A 20345-nucleotide genomic window follows, 5' to 3' on the forward strand; every position below is an offset into this window, starting at 1 on the left:
GACACTGCCGCGCTGCCGTAAAGCGCGGCGGACGTACGGCGGGGCGGGATTGCCGCGTAATGGCGGCGCGGGAGGCACCGGGCCGCACTGCGCAGTGGCGGGACGGCAGGGGCGGGCGCGGGGGCTGCGGCGGCCCTGGGAGAGCAGCCCGGGCCGGGGAGGCCGCCCGGGGGCCGTCCCCGGTCGCCCCCGCGGAGGGCAGAGCGGCGGGAGGCGTGCTGAACGATCTAGGAGCGGCTCCTCCCGAGCACGTGGGACGCGCCTTGGCGGAGCTCGGCCGGTTGCAGCGGGTTGCGCAACCCTGGGGGTGGAAGCAGTGAAATGTGCTGTCGCTAAGGCAGCTGAGCAGAGCGTGGCTTTCGATTTTGTACCGTCCATGCCCATTTTAAAAATAAATGTAAGTTTTACTAACGCTCTTCAGCCTGCTCTTCAGGGCATGTGATTTAAATCTGCTAATCTGACAAGAAATGCTTTCCTAAAACATTGCAAAGAAGTGAAAGAAAGGCTGGCACCCCAAGTATTTCATGTGCTGTGTTCCTATCTGTACCTTCTCATCTCAGCCCTCTTCCCCTTCACAAGCACTGAACAGACCCAGTTTGCAAACCCCCTTTTATTGGGATAACTGCTCAGTCCACGAATCCAAGGCTTATCCAGTCAGGTACATCTGGTTTAGATGTACAGATAAAGCTTCACTTTCCTAGAGAACGGGCTTTAGAATAACTGCCCTTTCTAAGTGATGAACACAAACATCAGAAATTCTATGAAAATATAATTTTACACATAGCATGTACGTTACAGAAGCAAGCTACAAGTATAGGAACAGGAAAGTAACTTAGAAGGAAGTTGGACACAAATAAAGAGATTCGAAACAGTGAAAAACACAATGAGTACTGCGAAACTGATTTAAAAGCAAAAGCAAAAGATGTTATCAGAGAAACATCTGGCCAACAGCTTTTGCACCCAATACCTCTTACCCCTGTGCATAATATTCCTTACCTCCTCCAGAGCCCTTTGTCAATCATACAATGGTAAAGAGTCTGAAGACTGCGTGTCAATACAGAAATAAAGCTGGACCCAGAGCGTGCATGGGATACAGCTTATCAGAGCAGCAATCCTTCAGCTCCAGTGACAGCGACTCTACCTTCGCTGTCAGAGGGGAGCTGCATCCAGGAACCCACAAACAGAGCATTGCTATCGGTTTTGTCTCAGGCATGTCTTTTGTCCCAGTTTACATGTGATGTTAGCATGGATGAAAGGTACACGAGCACCAGTCCCAAAAAGCAAGCCTTTTGTCCAGTCTTGCTCCTTCTCAAACAGCCCACTGTTGTGTTTCCATACAGGGTTCAGTCCTTGGCTCTCTGGTGGCAGTAAGCCTATTAAATGTGACCATGGTTAGTTATCTGAACTGATCTAAGAACAAGAACAGGCTGTCTCCTGTATCAGCTATCAACTATTTTCTTCATGAGAAAACTGGATGGCTATGGGCAAGGCTGGACTGAAGCCTTATCCATCAGAAGCTCTGATCATATTAACAGTGCTCCAAAACCAAATTGCTCATCTGTGAGTAGCAGACAGGGATATGGAACTGACAACTACAGACTTTGAAAATTGTCTTAATTTTCTCCATGAAATTCTTGCCTGGGTGCATGGCTCTTGCTGAAATAAAATTGATGAGTAAAACCTGAGGAAAGAAACACTTGAGAAAAAATTGCAATTAATATACAATTGATTTCAGTATAACAACCCCACGCTCTCTTTACCACTAGAGATCATGCAACAAAGAAACTATTTCCAGCAAGTAAGAAAAAATTTTTTCTTTTCCAAGAGAGACGTATTCCCCCTCTGCAGCCCATCGATGAACTTGTTCATTAATGAACATTCCTACTGCTGTCTGTAAGGAGAAAGTCACCATAACAAACTGTCCAGAACAGGAGGCATGTTGTGTTGTGCCAATGTGGCACAGAGCCATGTAAGAGCATTGAGCTACTCCCTGGACAGAGAAGCAGAGAGAAAATAAATAGTATTGTTGCTGCCTATTATATTTGGCAAAAATATAAAACCCAGTAGGAACTAGTTGGATTTCCATAGCAAAATAAAGTTATGAGCCCAGTGTTATGTTAACAGGAGACAATACAAAACACCTCAGCATCCACTAGAAAAATGAGTAAAACACAGTATAATGCGTGCAGAAATATACAGAAAGCACTTGCACTAGTATAAAAATATCCACAGTCCTCAGACAAATGTAAACTGGTACAAAATAATTCCAAGAACAGGAACGTGTTTACAAAAGGACATGTTAATATAAAACAGTAAAACCAGGTTCACCCTCTCCCAGCCTCATGCGTGGCACAGAAACACAGGTAGTCCATGGGAGGGCCACGTGTACTGAAAATGAGCAGAGTCTTTACTTGCCATTTGACCTTCTAAGTTAACAGTGTCTGCTGCACACTGCAGCCAGCGCTCTGGAAGTACAGCTGTCTGGCAGCAGAAGGGCAGAGACATTCAATGCAGAAACAAACAAGCAAACAAGAAAACTCACGAAACCAAAAAGAACAACCCACCCTCGGGGATTTTTTAGGGCTTGTTCTTTCCCAAGCAGTCATTTATTTCCTGATCCTTCAGACACCCCAGAAGCAGGCACACCAGAGAACTGGTGGTGTAATTCATAGGGTTTATCTTACTGGTGCGGATAAGTGTTTGATGACCCCGGCAATGAGTGGACAGCAGCACACAGTGATGACCATGCACAGGAGGTGACAAACTGTCTGCCTTGCTGAAAGAGGAGAGGGCAGGAGTGCAGGGAAAGAGGCTCAACAAGGAGAGGAATTATAAGTACCTCAGGGAAGCAGCTGATTCCAGCTCCCCCACAAATGAAATCCTTCAGCAAATAAGCAAGCACCAAGATCCCACGGTCCCCATGGCAACAAAGCAAACCCAGAGGCCTCAGAAGTGAGCACAGCTTTGGAGAGCAAGTGGGAAAAAGCAGGGCTAGGAAATGGAAGCCTGAGTTTGGGAAGAAGGGAGCTTTGCCAAGCTGGTGATCTTTGCTTTAGACATGCGTAGAGCCTTCAGAAGACTGTCTTCCCTCCCCATGTCAGAATTCTATACTGTCAGTCTGGGACATCCAGAAAGTTCACTCTGCTCCTGCAGCATGTGAAAGTCCAGGACCAAAGCTGCTCAGACCATCGGCTCACATGATCTAGCAGCTGCTTCTGAGTCATGAAGGCAAAGCTTCACTTTTTTGCCATCAGTGCAGATTTATGTAATGCCGCATACAAGAAACCAGATTTGAAATGCCCAGACCACGGTCTGCAGCACGTATTGCAGGAACGGAGAAGCAGGGGAAGTGAGCAACACATCATTAAGGCCTCCAGCGCTTAGTTGACAGGACAGAGCAAGGTGTTTCTTTCCCACAGACCTGTCATTTCAGTCTCAGAACACTGTCTGCATTTGGCCATGGAAAGTCAGATGCCAGGTGTCCATGCACACAACAGCATTACCCGTTGTTTGCAGAGAAGCCCTCTTTTTTGGCAGCTTGAATTGGACTCCTTCCAGCACACATGCTTTTTGGTCATTCTTTGAGCTCAGCAGCCAGTTACAGGTTTCCATAGCAACAAGACTTAAAAGCTTGATTAATTCTCTCCATGGTCTTCTTCCACCCAGGCCACAATTTTCCCCTCCCAACCAGGAATGATGTCATCATCATGGAAAACCTACACACACACAAAAAAAGGGAGTCTAATCATGTCTGGAGTCCAATCACTCTTCTACACTGAGAGTGGCATAAAAGGCAGGCATCAAGTCAGAGATCCTAGCTCAGATTTCATTACACAGCCCAGAGAACATGTACCTCATCAATCATTCACACATCTGAGTAATCTTTTCAGATTTTAGATAAAAACAGATTAGGCCCCTTCTTTAACCAGTAACCATCAAGATTATTATTGGCATGTTTTTGACAGGAAAGGTAAAATAAATGCAGGGAACATGCCTTTTCTAATTCAGACTACAATCTCCAGCTGTTTCTGCAGAACGGCTACCTAGTCAGCTGACTGCTCCCAGAGAGGGTAACCCTTTGCACTTGTCTTCATCAATTTGTGAAACAGGAACTATCCCAATAACCTTTAATGAATCCAATCCACACCAACACCAACCTGAGCATAAACAGGGCTGTAATGCAGCACGCACAAGAAAAGATGCTGCAAACATAGTTATCCCTGAGAAATCTTTAAAAGAAAGCAGGAAAATGTTTTTGAATAAGTCACATTTGCCTGAAGTGTGTCTCATTGCAACAGGTTTTATAAAGCCACTTGAAGGGCTAGAACTGTATTCTGGGGTTTTGTCTTGTGCCCCCTGAGCAATGCTGTGCCACGGACTGTCCGTGCCAATAGACAGCTCGTTGCCCAAGAGGCTCCACAACCCCCAAGGCAATTGCAATCGCATTGATGTAATTGTTCTGGCTGGAGATCAAAACATTCCATTTTAGCACCTTACAAGAGAACCTTAATCTACAGTTGTGAAAATAGACCGTCTGTTCAGGGGCAAGTTCAAAGATTTCATTAGTTTGGAAGTGAGGTGATCACAGTCTCCAGGGTTGCGTGGTAACACTGAACCCAAAGTGGCTGATAGCTAAATTCCACACTTACCTCCTCCTTGACTGTGCCAAACTCTGGATCCAGGGCTTTGAAGTGGTACCGGTGGGTTCCTTCACGATCAATAGCTACCTTAAAATCCTTCAGGGTCACTTCCCCTAACCTGCAAGGGAAGAGTTTGGCACTATTCCCATGGTACACCATTACCAGATTTAGCTCAAGTGTTACTACATGGGAGGCAGAGTCACAGCACAAGTCTAGCTAGGCATGTGGCACCCTGGCCACAGGGATGTGAAGAGTATGCCCCTCCAGGAACACACCTGTCAACGCCAAGGTCCTCTTCAGTGGAAGAACTGCCTCCTGATCTACTAAGAACCACCTCAAAACAGCCTTTTTCACTTTCCCTTTTGCATTGACAAACATAGTTATTTTGACAGGAGCATCCTGCACTACATGCCACAATAGAGCCACTTGGCTGCCTTCTCTCGCTCTTGGAAGTTAATAAAGAGATGAATCTCTTACGGCTCCAAAGCAAACACATCAGTTAATAGACTGCTTTAGGCAGTTTTCCCCAGACAATGGTATGAAATCCAATGCCCAAGTTAATGCACAGCAAACCAGGGCTAGTGGTAATCATACCCAGAAGAAACCAGACTAATGCTTTAAGGGAGACAAGCACCTTCCACATCAGTGTCAGCAAGGCAAAGCCAGACCTCACCTCTTTGGTATGTTGACCATGAAAGGCGTAAGGGAGCGGTCAGTGAAGTACAACACTTTGGTGCAGGCACTGGTGCTCATCGCGGGTGTGCTGTGAGAATGAGGCAATTCTGCAAAGAAGAGAGCACAATCATTGGGGAACAGCACATCTCCTGCCACAACAGGACACAAAAGGGATGGTCTCAGCAAGTTTTTCATCACAGCAGAGAACGCGATGATGGGAAGAGATTCTTAGTAGGGTGGCTAATCACCCCTGTTGGGCAGGGCCAGGTATTCCCCTGCTTACTGGAAAACTTTCAATTTTAAGGTAGTGTCACCATTCAACTGTGTTGTTAGCATGGAAGGTTTGCCTAGCACTGTCCTCCAGGATTACTGTCCCATCCGCAGAGGGGCTTGCTGTCACCATCTACTCCACACTGTATTTGCTACCTCAGCACAGACAGGAGAACCTTTCTGGAAGAGAAAATGACTGAACAGTATGCCATCTAGTACTGCTACACTGGCACTTTTCTTCACTTGCAGATGGATAAAGCAGTATGAAGTGACTGATCATCATCAAGGCAAAAGGTTATCCGTCTCCCCATATCGTCGCATTCTAGTCAGCCAGGATGGGTGTTTGTGCACAGAGTTTTCTTTGCTCATTTGTGTTTCTCTGACTACTGCCTTGTTTCCCGCTTCCCTGCAATGTACTGTGCCAAAGGCAGAAGTAGAAGCAGCTACACACTGAGTGACCCTACAGGTTTAAGATTTCTAGCATGCAGAAAACACTACGGACACCCACTCAAAAGCTTTCTAATTTAACAAGTCTTCAGAGCCACCACTTAGAGCTTTTTACACCTACAACCTTACAGACTTTCTAGGTGATGTTTAAAGACAATGCTGAAAAAAAACCAGCCTTCATTATTAAAAGCAAACGTGGAGCTGCTGCAGCTGGAGCCAGGAAATGTGGTGTCAGAAAGGGCTGTGCTGTTATAGATATATATGAAAGGAGATAAGACACTGAGCAGGGAACAGAAAGGCAACTGTACAGTTAACTGTGTCCACTAGATGGTGCAAGCCAGCAGGAAAGCTGAAATAACATCACATTTCCCACGCATCCCAGCAGTAACTGTTTGTCATAGTTATTTATACTGCAGTACTACTGAAATGGCCCAGACAGACTCCCACTGTGATGGTGCTTTACAAACAAGCAGCCATAGATTGTCTCTGCCCCCTTTCCTTTGCACTGAGGTCTACTCTGTACAGCAAATGCCTAAAGGGAGGAAAGCGAGCTCTGGTAAAAGGAGTAAGAAGCTGGACGCAGCAGATTCCCGAGGGGTTGCTATGCCTTGGACTCTGGCCAGGAAATCTGAGCAATGAATTTGGCAGCAGGAGGGCAGGAGCTGAAAGGCACTTACTGGATTTGGGAGGCCAGGAGTCTCTACACTCATTTGTTGCTCTGCTTGCTGGTGATTTCCCCCGGATCTAGGGTGCAAAGCCAAAAGAGTGAGAATAGCGTCACTTCCCAGGTGGAGCTGTCATTGCTGCTTAGATCTAAGTTGTGTGTGAGGGGCAGAGTTAAGAGCCAAGTGTCCTATGAAGTCTTTACCCTTCTCTCTTGCCTCTTCTGTGTTTCCATGCGGTACAGCCGTTCCATCAGGCTAGAGATGCCCTGCTCCAGGCTGTCAATGGTGTGGTGCTGTGGATCGTGGCCACTGAAACTGTTCCTGAGGCTGCGAAGGGCATCACGAACCAGCTGCAAGTCATTTGTCTGCCCAAGAGACCACAAGTCAGTCAGACTAACTCTAGGCTGTTTTCTTCCCATCTAAAGCCACAGGTCTTAGAAAGGGGAAATATCTCTTAACAAGATAATAGCTTCCAGGATATTTGGAGCCCTGATCTGCATCTGGCTGGGAAAATATCCCTTAGGTGCACTTACCCCTCGGTGGGCTGGGGGAGCAACTCCTTTTCCTGCTGTCTGGAGGAAGCCATTGCTCTGAGCACTATGACCACTGTAAGCCATCACCTGTTCAGGGGAAGACGTGTGTGCCACTAGGAATGTTAAGCGTTAGAACCTGCCCAAAGACCCCATTTTGCAAACTTCAAAATGATGAGAGGGCACCAAGACTTTCCACATCAGTGATATAACTCCCATCTTCTACCATGTAAATACACTCACTAAGGACTGTGCAGGCAGACCTATAGGTCAGAGCACAAACACGACTGCTCACATACAGGTGGAGAAAAGAGGCAGAGACAGGAAGGGGCTTGCTGCTATGTCACAGAGGGCTCTCTGCAAGCTCTAGTGAGCACAATCAGTGTTCGAGTGGCACTGTGCAGGGACAGATATTGGGGCTGGCACTCTTTCCACCAAGACAACTCCAAGTGCTCAATACCAGGGTTAACAGAAAAAGGAGGAGATAAGAAGCTAAGCCCTGGCCTAACTATTAGCCAGTGTCAGAGCTGAAGCTAGAAGCCAAGAGTCTCTGGCTTCCACTCACCCCTGTTTCATCCCTTAGGATTCTGACACAACAGGCTAAGCCAGAGTGCTCACTGCTGAGAGCTTTGGTAAGTTGGATGCTTTGTGGAGTCTGGCTGCCTTGGTCAGGGCACTGACACTGAGATTGCAGAGCCAGGCTTCTTTGGGATAAAATGGATGATTTCTGGAAATAGGTAGCTAGAGTGTGCTGGTCAGGAACATCACTCCAGCTGTCTGATGTTTGGATCAGGCCTCCCATACCTCTTCAGCTTCTCTCTTCATGCAGTGAGCTAGCAGGGCCTCTTTGTGCTCCAGCTCCCTCTCCAAATCCACCTGTGAGGGGAGGAGAAGAGTCAGCACAAACTGAGGTACCAAGTAAGTGCCAGCTCTCAGGGTATCAGTTCAGCCCACCTGCTCCATACCTGTTGGTAGCTGGCCTCAGAAAGCTGCCTAAGCATTTCATCCAGTTTGGTCTGATGCTGCTGTAAATGCCGATCCTTCTGGCCCAGTTCTTTCTGCAACACAGTAATCAAGAGAATCAACCGGACAATAAGGCTCACAAATCACCTTCCAATGGCAGGGAAAGTTACGTCATCTGCCAGGATGAGGTTCCTCTACAGGCTAACTTACACAAGGTGTCTACTTCTAGCTAGATGTTAGAACTGAGTGGAAAAGCTTTCTTTTTTTTAAAAAAAAAGAAAAAAAAAATCAGTCAGGTTGTTGTTGCCCAGAGTCCCCTTGCCCAGCAAAGATCCAATACTGAGGCCAGACAACTGTCCCAGAGAAAACAGATTCCTGAGGGACTCGTGAACAATCAGGTGACCCAACCTGACAGGCTTTTGCACAAGTGTTAGATACTCAGCAAGCCATCACCAAAAAACCATAACAACAGATCTACTATAAAAAGCTGTGGGCAGAACACAAAGAACATCTGATCCCTCCATCTCATTACAAACATCCATGGCTATTGCAGCTACTGAGAACTCCACAGTGCCACTCCCAGAGGTGACTGAGTGTCAGCAAGACAGCAATCACATTCACAAAACTGAAGAACCACCAGATGCTTCCCCCAGCAAAGCCTCCAGTGAAGAGAGGTTCCATTACTTTGTATTCTGCCAGTAGCCGGTTTCTCTCTTCAACCTTCCTCTGAAGGTCAACCTGCAGAAATAACACATAGGTGTGAAGTAGGTATTCCTGGAGAGTTACGACAACCTCTTTCCCCCTTCTGCTAAAGGGTGACCTGAGATCAAATATTTGCAGAGTTCAAGGGAGCTGGTGTCTAAGGATGGCAGGACAGTTCCCTTCCTTGCCCTTCTCTCTCCAGAGAGACAGTGTACACAGCAGTTCTACCTGTCAAAGTGCCACTTATTAACCCAGGGATGACAATGACGAAGGAAGAATGCAACCATACTGAAAAGCATACATGGGAAGCTCCTCCCTGTTTCAAGTTAAGATCTTGCGAGGACAGGAAGCGGGAGTGAAGAACAAGAAACTCCAGCAAGTCTCATGGCTGGCTAGTAGACTGTGTGCACTTTTTACTACGCAGAGACCTTTGACTGGTCCTTCACTATCCCACAACCCCAAGAACTATGCTGCAACCACCAACTCTACCCTGTGGCTGCTGGAGCCCCCAGGGCTACCAACTTCCTTCTAAAATAATCTAACCCTCAGCAGCACAGTGACTCACGTTTTGGTTGTGCAATTCCTCCTTGTCCATGTTTGCTCTCAGCAGTTCCTGCTTTAGCTGAAGAACTGAAGCATCCTGTTGAATCAGCCTTTGCTGTAAAGCATCCTAGGAAAAGAGGTTATCTGTAGGAAGGTGCAAGACAGAGGCAGAGACCCTTCCCAGGGAAGTGAGTGACCTAGACCAGCGTCCTTAACAGGGTGGGGCCACTCACAGGGCTGAAGTGTTCCCAAGGGCCGAAGGCAGCAGGAGGTACACAGACATCTGCCCAATGGGCTCTCAGTCCTTCTGTCTTTCTTTTACCCAAAAGTGATTTCCCTGTCAACATTCCAGCCATCTGAGCCAGAGGGAGTTCTGTGCTGAACTTCCTCCTCCAGAAGTGGCCTGACAATGTGCTCTTATGGAAGAAAATAGCAATGTTTTGCCTTTTCAGTAGCATGCAGCTAGTGTCTCCAGTCATGCATCTGCAGCATCCAGAGAGCGGAAAGAGGCCAAAATCAGCCAAGGACTCAAGGAAACTTAAGCTCTCGGTGTGACCTATTTGTGCAATGAAATTCTCTCTGAAGAGGCCAAAGTCAAGACTAATTCCGCACCTTTCACTCAGTGTTAGGCAGAAGCTGAAAGCTCTACCTTGGACAGCTACCGCTGCTTGCTTCCTTCTCAGGAGCCTGATAGCCAGCTCTAAAAATACCTCTGCTCAGGAGTAGACTATTAGTGTTCAGAACTCCAGAGGAAGAAACCGAGCAAACAGGAGCCAAAGTTGTGAAAAATGCTGCAGCTGAAGGGGACAAAGGTAGCCCTGTGCTCTTTTTCCTCTGCTCTCAAGAATGAGTTCACTGGGCCAATCCTAATGTGCATATCCCAAGACAGAGGCGAGGGCAAAGGGGGAAAGAGCCATGAGAACCAAGCAGGCATCCTATGCCTTGTATTTTGTTTAGGGGAAACAGACAGAAGAGGGGCCTTTTGACCACAATCCTACAGACAGAAACAGAACTCAGGAGACCTAACTCCCTGTGCTTGCCTTAACTGCAGTCTCTCCCCAGAGCCAGAATCAGACCATAGGATCCCCTACCTCCAAGTCCCCTAAAACAAGTCCTTGCGCAATCTGAGATTCTTCAGAGGTTTATGGTTGCTGCTGGCCCTACTCATGGGCTGCAGCAGAGTTTAAAGCTTTACTATATTTATATATATTTTACTATATATATTTGATGAAGTGCCCCCTTCCTCACCTTTATTCCCTGTAGGTTTCGAGCTTCTTGTTTGTATTTCAATAGCTCCTTCTGTAAATGCAACACAATTTGATTAAATGGTATCTTGTCACCCCTTCAGAATCAACCAAAGTCAGTTTTCTATGTCCCCAGACACCTGCTTCAAAAGAAAGCACATCCCACCTTTTTCCCACAGATCAAAGAGCATTTCAGGCCCTGAGCCATTTTAATGAGTTACAAACATGACAAAACAGTTAAGCAGCTTCTTAAGCCTATGCTATTAAAGCCATGAGAGAAAAACATTTCCTAGTCCTCCAAATCTGTTCTTCAGGGTAATGTCAAATACTTCTCTCCCAGTATCAGAACTGGTCCCAGAGCCAGCATCAGCAGAAAGCTGAACTACGGCAGGCTTGACAGAGCAGGTTCTTCTTAGCTGCATTTATTTCCTACTAGAAAGATTGCTTATATTCAGACATGGCTAGAAACTTAACAGCTGTCCTGGATAAGATTTTGAGAAGCCAGTACAACCAGGATCTCTCCAGCTTCAAAAGCATGCAGGGGAAAAAATAAAATTTAAAAAGAAAAAAATATGTATTTCCAGTAACATTCACCCCAACCCTGGTCAAGAAGGACAGAGTCTGCAAAGATCTCTTGACCCAAAACCTCCTTCCCCTTCATCTGTCTCCCTCTAACCTTTAGGTCTTGATTTTCTTCCACACTCTGGTCCAGGCGACTTCGTATTATGATCTGAATGTTAAAAACCATTATTATTATTATTGTGCAAGACACTTGCCTGTGGCAAAACAGTGCAAAGTGCAGCTTGATCAGAGAAATGTAGGTACAGCAATGTGCTCACCAGTTGCTCTTCAGGGCAGGCTCCATGTTCACAAAGTTCAAAGGATCCTTCCTGCTCATCCTCAGGTAAAGATCCATTGAGCAACAAAGCCTGGGAAGATGAAGGAAAAAAAAAAAAAAATCTCCTCTTCAGGGATTTCAAAGGAAGATAGTCTAGCTGCAGCTCTGGCTAACAGTCATTCATCTCAACAATTTCTAAGCAGTTTCATTTTCCATTTCTGCTGACTTATTCCCCTCAAAAATGAGTAGAATTCTTCACGAATGAACAATAAGATTTATCCCTTGAAAAAGCCCTCCCAGAGATATCTGTCAGCCAATACTCTTCCGCACAGAAAGACACTAAACAAGAAAAACAACTCAGATTTTCAGGGAGGGAAGTCTGTCCCACGCCACAGTCCAAGGGTAGCCTTCACTACAATAACAGATTTCATGTCCAAAACAGAGACTGAACCAGGTTTACATTGTAAGGCTTCTCTTCTGGAATGAGACTAAAGCACCCCTTGCTGAAAGAAGTCATTCTCCTCGCTACACATCTACAAAAGACTTCAGAAACGGGATGTTCAGGGAAGTCTAATTCTGTTCTACACTAGACAAGACTAAGACACATTCAGAACTGTTGTCCACATGAGGGAAGAGCCCACACCCACACAGACAGTGAAAATCTTAAGCTATGCCCTGTGCTTGAGGAAGACTACTAGAAGCACAGTATTAACTCCTTCAGCAGCTCTAAGGCAGCCCAGATGTGTGCAGGAAGCTGCCAGAATTCCCACAGTAGACTGAATCCAGCCTGAAGAAGGGGAAAAGCATGCACTGTAGGAAGTGTAACTAGCAGGACCAGGCCAGACCTCCAGCAGGGTATGCCATACTAGTTTTCTCTATCTGATGGTTTTTACATTGACCTTTCTGTCTCTAACTTCCAGGACTCAGGGCACTTGGTATGTGCTGGGATGTTGGACAACTGGATAGACTGGAAAGCGTCATGCCTTTCTTTCAATTAGCTTTCTAGTTTATTTGAACTCCACGGCTAAAAACAAAATATCCCATTTGCAGTAATACTCCAGTTCAGCCCCAAAAGACTTCAAGGCTGACAGGTCAGGTTCTGCTTGCTGACAGAATCTTCCAGTAAAAAGCAGCAACTGCTGCCAAATAGCAATCTGTATTCAGTTAATGCAAAAGCTTTTTGGAAAACTGTTTTCTGAGTGTATCCCAAAGTCCTCCCAACAGGACACTCAAGCAGGAATCACACAGGAACATAAAAAGCTGCCATGATTTTAGCCCCTTATGGAATATACGTATATCAGTCCCCTGATACTTCAATCAAACTCTCATGAACTGGAGGCTCTTAAGTATTGAGCAAGAGGGGGGAAATCAATTAGTCAAATCCAATTTCTTGGCTAGCAATATCAGCTGCCTCTTCCTACTTCCAGGGAAAGAGGGGAAAGCAATGCCAGCTGCTCACCCTCACTCCTGAAACATGGGGCCAGGGCTGGAGGAAGAGGACATGCCAGTCCCTCCAGTGCTGTCTCTCCCGGCTCCTAGTCGGCACATAATGCAACAGGATTTTACCAGCGAACCAAGCGAATTTTTTTTTTCTTTTGAGTCTTTTGTTTCCTGTCCATTGTCCACAGGGAAAGTGCCCACCCGCCCACACCCCACCCTCCGCTCTGGCTGCCTATGCTTCTCACACAATCTCTGCTTTGTTTACTGGCACATAAATATTTACAATTCAAAGCCAGCATGGTTCCCAGCACAAACAGAAAAGAATATTCCTGAGAGAGTTCAGGGTCTTTACCATATGGATCAGGGGCTCTACTACCCATGCAGAGTCAAACACATTGGGCTGAGGGTCACTTGGTCAGAGCGGGACTGGAACAAGCAGCAAGGAAAAGGCCCAGCAAATAAATAGTTGCATAGAGAATGTGCTATAGTTCAGCCTAGCTCACTGAAATTCAGACTGATGCAAGCCTGTGTGACCCCTGATCAGCTCTGTGAATCTTGATTGATTTCCTGACATTCCTTGTCTCTCTGCATTACTTCCAATCACAAATCACAGAGAGACTGCTGTATTCTCTCAGGCTGCTAACAAAACCAGCTGGCTGCTAAGTGCCCTGGTGACGAAGGGGAGTCCCAGCCCCAACATGTGGGAAAACACTGCTGCCTCTTTACCATTTTGCACAGTAACATACATGCTTTGCACAGTGGCAGCACATACAGGAGTTAGCATAGCATCACAGGACAGAAGACCAAGCCAATGAACCCAGCTAGGATCTGAACTCCAACAAAAAGACAACGCAGACATAATCACCTTCTAAACACAGGCTTTGTTTTAGATTCTCTACAGCAGTTCAATTCTTACCTGCATTCAGGGTGCCTTTTGCCCTCTCATAGTCCACTTAAATTACTATTAGTGAGTACCACTGATCTTCAGTCATCACAGCAACATAATCTTCCTCTCTCTCTCTCCACACCCTTGTCTCTCCCTCCCTACTGTATAAGAGCCTCAAATCACGTCAACACCGAGTTTTTGGAGAAGCCTGAGCTAAGGGAAAAAAAAAAAAAAAGGCTGTGTCTGAATTGCACAGACTGATGTTAAAATCCTTTCTCTGAAACCCTTGTAAATATACTGGGGCTCTCCTCCTTTCCCAGGCTTAGTTAAGCATGCTACACAATGATGGGGGACAGGCATACCCCGCCCCAAGCAAGGGGGACCCAGCTGTCTTCTAAATTGCATCTGGAACGTTGGAAAGGATGGTTTTGGCATTCTCCATTCTGGAAAAGGTGACCAGCACCAAATCACAATTGCAGGAGCCAAGAGAGCCTAAACGTTGCAAGAAAGGAAGATGTCAGAGTGCTTAGTCAGTAGCATTCAGTTGCTGGATAAGGTCTCCACTGGCTGCAAACAATATACCCCAACACACGCTATCCACACTATCAGAAATAATTGCTCATTCATGAGGAACTCTTCTCTGAAAGGACTCATCCCACAGGGTGACACACAGGGAAGAGCCACTGTCCCTATTTAACTAAAGTGACCCAAGAGACCAATAGACTTATTGCACAATCACCCCAAGAGACCTCATTAGATGAGGACCCTTACTCAAATATCTGAGTTCCAGGCCAGTGTCTCAGCTGCAAGATAACCTGTTTTCCAGCTACAGCCGGTAGGAAAAGAAATGCATGTAGAAGGGAATGCTGGCTGAGCAGAAAATCTATTACCTGCAGACCTGAAATCATCTTCTTCGCTTCCTCCATTTCCTTTTCCAAATGGTCCTGTTGTTCCAAAAGCTGCTCTTCCCATGAATTCTCCAAAAATGACCCAGGGTTCTCTGCTTGCCACTCAGGCTGGAAATGAGATTCTGCCCCTTCTGGAAAAGACAGCAGCTGAATGTGGTCATGACAGAGAGAGAAATCCAGAAAAGACTTGTACCACACAATAACTGCCTGCTGTTCACACTAGCTATCACTAACAAACCAGTATATCTTCTCACCAGTATCAAGGAAGCTGCTACAGCTGTAACATCTTGTCCAATCTCAAGGATTTATGCCTCATTCTTTATGCAAAGAAAGCTTTCCTGCACACATATATAGAAAAGATAAGCATCTTTCTCCTTCATTAACTTTGCTGCATCTGATTCCTCAGTACTGGAGATTTCAAGGCACATCACAGGGAACAATGTGCTGCACCATGTGAGGTAGAAAATACCTAAAGAGAGAAAAGCAACTCTGGGATTTGAGGAGCATGTCTTAGTGTTAGAGGATGCACCAAGGACCCACTGAAGGCAGCACTGAAGAGTATTTCTACTTGTCAAGTAACATGGCTTTCTCAAAGTGGACAACACACCTAATTCTGAAGACAACTTTTCTCTTAATAGCAAGTTTAATAGCCTTGCATGCCTTTTCTGGTCCCTACAGTGTAAGCTGGATCACTGGTTAACTCTCATCCACTGGCTGGCCCAGGAACATAGTGGGTTTTTTTTCTTCCCTAAGAAGGGATGAGGCTTGATGAAATACTGCTAATCATAGCAGTATTTGTTAGCTAGTTGACCAAAAGTGAAATTTGTCAATGCAAGCTGCTGTGCATCTGTAGACATGCAGATGCAATATCCTACTGTATGGGCAGCAAGCAGACACAGTACTGCTAAAAATTTAAGGAAGAGCCACAGCCATCCAGCTACTTCAGCCACTGAGATAGTCTGTCTCCTTTTGAAGGAGCACTGAAGCAGGATCACACTGGCTGGGGCAGCAAAGCGTTTCTTAGCAGAGCTTCTGTCATTTGCTCTTGGGATGGATGCTAACCAGAGAGAGTTATTAGGCTGCATTCCTAAGGAGGAAAAGAAACAAAAAAAATAATCACTTTAGAAGCTTCTTTGAAACTCTCTCCTTCAGTCTGCGTGAAAATTTTAAGTGTAAACTGACTATATCATGCGGCATTTGTAGCAATACAGCAATGACTTCTCAATGCAGACAATTGACCACAACAATACTACAACTGTTAATTCCTTGCAAAGAGCCACTTTACCTATGCACAGATGTGCCATAAACACAGACCCTTACACAAAGTCAAGTTATGCACCATGGGCTTGACAAACTCACATGGACTCTTTCTTCAGGGAATTCTGATTATCTTTTTTAACATGGCCTAATGAGGCTGCAATGAAAGCATTCACTCTACAATGAAAATTATATATTACCCTTAATCCTTCTCCAGAGCTTTTAATTTCCCAAGCATTATTTTCCAAACCTCACAGACATTGCCATATCATGGCACTATTGTAGTGTTAAAAGTTTTGGGATTCAGTTTTATGTGACCAGACACTCGGCATCACATTCTCTACATTCATTGCAGTCACTGGGGAACTTTTCAGCAAGTTGATGATACAAAAAAATCCCAATGAAAACGTGAGCTGTAAAGCATTATCTGCAAGGTACCTGTTTTAGTTTCTGTTTCTTCAGTGTGGATGATCACAAGTCTTTCCTTCTCCTCTGATGGGGATACAGTGGATTCACTCTTTGAACTATGGATAGGACTGGGTGATGTGAGACTGCAGAGGAAAGGAGAACAGTTACTTTTAGTGCTGATCAGCATCATCCTCATCTAAGCTAAAAGTGAATATGCAGGCAGGCTTGTTGAAACTAAGAATTATCTGCATACTAGAGATGCCATTAACAAACCAAAGCGGGCATGTAACTTTTCCATCACTGCATCAGTGTCATAGCGGGCTAACTGATAAGTACACGTGTCTCTTAATTTTCCTTAACAGAATGCAAGTTTGAGACTGCCACCACAGAATTCACAGACACACACACAGGGGTAAGACCACACTCAACTGAAGGCTGGCTCAGAAACAATTTATTGCAAGCCTTATGTTCATACTGCAAGCTAAACAGCCACCCTGCCTTGCTTCATCTCTTGCTCTGGCTTTCAGAAGCACCTCTTCATGAACTTGAATTTCCAAGGGCAAAATACTTTTGAAAGTCAGATACCACTCACTCATGTTCTTAGGTTAAAAGTTCTTGAAAATACACACATATTTTCACTGGAGCCATTTCAGCTGACAGTGAGGTTCAAATAATCTTTTTTCAGAAATTCTTCCTAAATGCATCACCCATACAACATGAAAAGGTGGCTGAAGCTCACTGACCCATTCAATGTACCTCTAAAGTCGCAGGAACTAATCCTTGCAAGTGTGAGCAGGAGTTAATTTTTCATTCGCCCCAACACAGAAACAAAGGACTGAGAACAAAAAGAAAACAGTGTGGAAATAATATAATAGGTTTAGAAAAATAAGAGGCTTCCACAGCTTGTCTTCCCCATCTTCCCAGCACTGCTGCTACATATTCCACAGCTTTCACAAAATCGGAAAAGCCTTGCAATAGAGATGGAAATGACTTACTTGCCAGCAGCTCCGTCTGGTCCACTCCCACAGCCAGTGCTGGCCTACTTCTCATTTGCATTACAGACCTTCAAGCGGTCTAGTCTTAATGGTCCAGACTAAATGGCCTTTCGCTATGTTAAAGGAAAAGACCAATTCGACTTATTAAGTGAAAGAATAACCATGTTCTGACGGGGATCTCTTAACAGCTACAGTACCTGTTCTTTCCTGCTCAGATAGGGTAACTGTGACTGATAAAGGGGTCCAGGCCACCCATGTTTGCTCAAGAATTCACCTTCAGGAAGGCTAACTCCATTACAGCAGTCTCTGATTAGGTACATTTTGTATATGACATTTGAAACCAGCCCCCTCCTGCTTGTTGCTGAATGGGTGCACAGCATAAAATTAAAATAATTGTTTGGGAGCTCAGAGAGTACTATTGGGTTTGCATTATATAATAAGGGCCAGAAGAAAGGATGAATCTTTCAAACAGCATAGCTACAAACAGGAAGCCCAGCTGAGCTTCAGAGGGATTTTACTTCCATCTAGGAAGAGAACTTGATATTGCCCCTGCATATTCTCAGCTGATACTCTGAATGTGCCATCATCCTGATAAGGCCACTGAGAAGTGCATTGCTGGTTCTCATCCATGCAAAAGATGAAAGAATGAGAGCTGTCCTAGAAAAACAATATTAGCAACTGTTGGGTGAGACGATGGTGAAACTGAGGGAGAGGCAAGAGCAGGGAACTAGAAAGAAAAATGAGCAGGACAAAAAAACAGGGGATACAGAGCCTGGAAATAACATTCTTCTCTTCCAACATCTGCTCCTCTCAGTGCTGTATCCACAGCCCAAAGCAAATACAAGCAGGGGTGGGGTTAAGTGGTCAATACAGGTCTCCACAATATCGACAGTTTTACAGGTAATTTCTTAGGCATTCCTGTGTCCACAGTCCCCTTTCCAGGCAGTTTCCCTATTTTAAAAGGCCAGTGGGTTCACATAGCATCAGTGACAACCTCTCAAACCATGCCAAACAGTGACAGCGCCACTGAAATGCACTCAGATGAAGAGGTAGCACGGGTCAGGTTGCCTCATACATTAACGCCATCAAGTTAAAGCTGGAAACATTTCTACTTTTTTTGTATCAGTCACTAAACCCATTTGAGTATGAAATATCAACCAATGTAATTTGTTCCTTAAAGTACATAATAATTTGTGATTAAAGCATGCAGAAATAAGTGCTGGGAAATTAAAGCTATTTAAGACAGATTTATGATGCAAACTGTTCTACTTTATTCCTTTTACCAGTTGATTTCTTAACCCGTATCCTTTCTCCACCGAGTCTCAGAGCTGCCAGTGCCTGCACAGTCAAGGCTTTAGGGCAACAACCCCAGTGATAAGTTTGAATTCTCATAATCTTAATAAACACCCCATCCCTGCTGTTTCAAACAACAACAGCAACAATCGCTCACCATTTGACCTGCTTCCCTCCCATGATCCCACTTTAACCTTTCGCCTCACAGAATCCGTTTCCCGGGGAGCTTCAGGATTCTGGCTACAGACATGCCTTGTCCTTTCACATGCTCAGAATTCAGTGCAGAAGACGCCAGCTTTCGTCAAACTACTGAAGAAATATTTGCAAGCTAGACTGCTTGCAGCTGAAAGATTCCCAGCAGGAAAAAAACCTCAGGGTCTTTGCAAGAAACCATCAGATGGCAGATCAGCAGCCCACACACACGTATTTGATTCCAGAGCCAGGGAATTCTGCAGCCTGGGTTTTGCTTTTGCTGGTTTTTCTCTCGGGTTATTTGTCTCTTTCTGCTGCATTTTGGTCAGCTGCACACCCAGTTGTTTTCATCACAAGGACTGCGATCTGGATTGCCAGCGGTGTTTTTCATCCCATTCTGCCCTTCTTAGACTCCAAGCACCTGCTGCAGAAGCCAATGAACAGCCAAGCGAAGGTGCTCCTGCAAGCAGTAGGTTCCCTCTTCCAGGCGTGGATGCGGTCTCGGAAGAACGCATGCAGCACTTCCCAGCCCTATGCACAATTTCCTCTTCCTCGCTATCTCCAGCTCCCTCTCCCTCCTGCTGTCACACAGCCTGTGCAAGGCAGAGCCTTTTCTCTGAGATGCTTGGCTCAGAGTGGGGGAGGGAAGGCTGATGGAAGGGGAGGGGAAAGGGAGATGGATGGGTGAGGGGCTCAGTGGCCTGGGAATCCATCCGATTTTGGCAAATTTTCTATGAATCATTTCAATTGCCTTTGCTTATTAAAGCTTTTGTCTCTGGGAATTGTGTTATTCAGGCTGTGAGCTCTCTTACTAAAGAGTTAATGCAGAAATGAGCTGATGCTAGGCAGGGGATGCTGCCCTGGGACAGACACGACAGCAGCACAATTAGATGGAGGGGGGGGCTGCAGTTAATAACCACATCTCTCACTAATAAAAAAAGTGGCTTGTTTCCCCCAGCCAGTTCTCATAACTAAGCTAGTACATTTCTGTCTGGAAGGAAAAAGAAACAAGCAGCTTGTTTTCATCATGAAGCCTGGTGTCAGCAGAAGACACCCCCGGGAGCTGGAGGTCAGATTGCTCCGTTTCTTTTGGTACGTACACTTATGTAAAGATTCTCACAATATTATGTCCTATCAACAATGATACTCCGATTACCATATGGTAAGAGAACTCATAACGTTATGCAAAAAACAAAATACAAGACCAAGTTATTTAGGATGTGCGGAGAAATTTTCACTCACCACCAAAATACAGCCACATGAGCAAAGAGCAGTTACCTGACAATCCATTATAGGGTAGAAGAGTACAAAAAATACTACAGCTACCTTAAACTGAAGAATGAGTGGAGAGAGCGGCATATTTCACACTCTGTCCTACTGAGTGTTGACTCTTGAACCGTGATCTAAGTCATTAGCCATGAAATCCTGTTGCCAAGACCAGAATTTTTA

General features: G+C 45.4%; 1 protein-coding gene across 2 annotated transcripts in view; it reads right to left on the bottom strand.

Moving 5' to 3' along the window:
* Window positions 1–2019: 2019 nt before the first annotated feature.
* Window positions 2020–20345, bottom strand: part of DIXDC1 (DIX domain containing 1) — a 37129-nt gene continuing 18803 nt past the window's right edge. Inside the window, exons 1-16 of one of the 2 annotated variants that reach the window (XM_074162394.1) lie at window positions 18862–18884; window positions 16447–16559; window positions 14734–14882; window positions 11519–11608; window positions 11356–11409; window positions 10684–10734; window positions 9458–9562; window positions 8875–8928; window positions 8193–8285; window positions 8032–8103; window positions 7231–7317; window positions 6901–7062; window positions 6710–6776; window positions 5314–5422; window positions 4650–4758; window positions 2163–3716 (exon numbers count right to left, since the gene is read on the bottom strand). In XM_074162394.1, the coding sequence (XP_074018495.1) occupies window positions 3636–3716; window positions 4650–4758; window positions 5314–5422; window positions 6710–6776; window positions 6901–7062; window positions 7231–7317; window positions 8032–8103; window positions 8193–8285; window positions 8875–8928; window positions 9458–9562; window positions 10684–10734; window positions 11356–11409; window positions 11519–11608; window positions 14734–14882; window positions 16447–16559; window positions 18862–18884 (1419 nt within the window). In that variant the 3' untranslated portion in view covers window positions 2163–3635. Of the gene's footprint in view, window positions 3717–4649; window positions 4759–5313; window positions 5423–6709; window positions 6777–6900; window positions 7063–7230; window positions 7318–8031; window positions 8104–8192; window positions 8286–8874; window positions 8929–9457; window positions 9563–10683; window positions 10735–11355; window positions 11410–11518; window positions 11609–14733; window positions 14883–16446; window positions 16560–18861; window positions 18885–20345 lie in introns of those variants that run through there. The other variant, XM_074162393.1, reaches the window with a different exon arrangement.

The sequence above is a fragment of the Numenius arquata genome, chromosome 22, assembly GCF_964106895.1.
Source record: "Numenius arquata chromosome 22, bNumArq3.hap1.1, whole genome shotgun sequence".
Taxonomy (NCBI): domain Eukaryota; kingdom Metazoa; phylum Chordata; class Aves; order Charadriiformes; family Scolopacidae; genus Numenius; species Numenius arquata.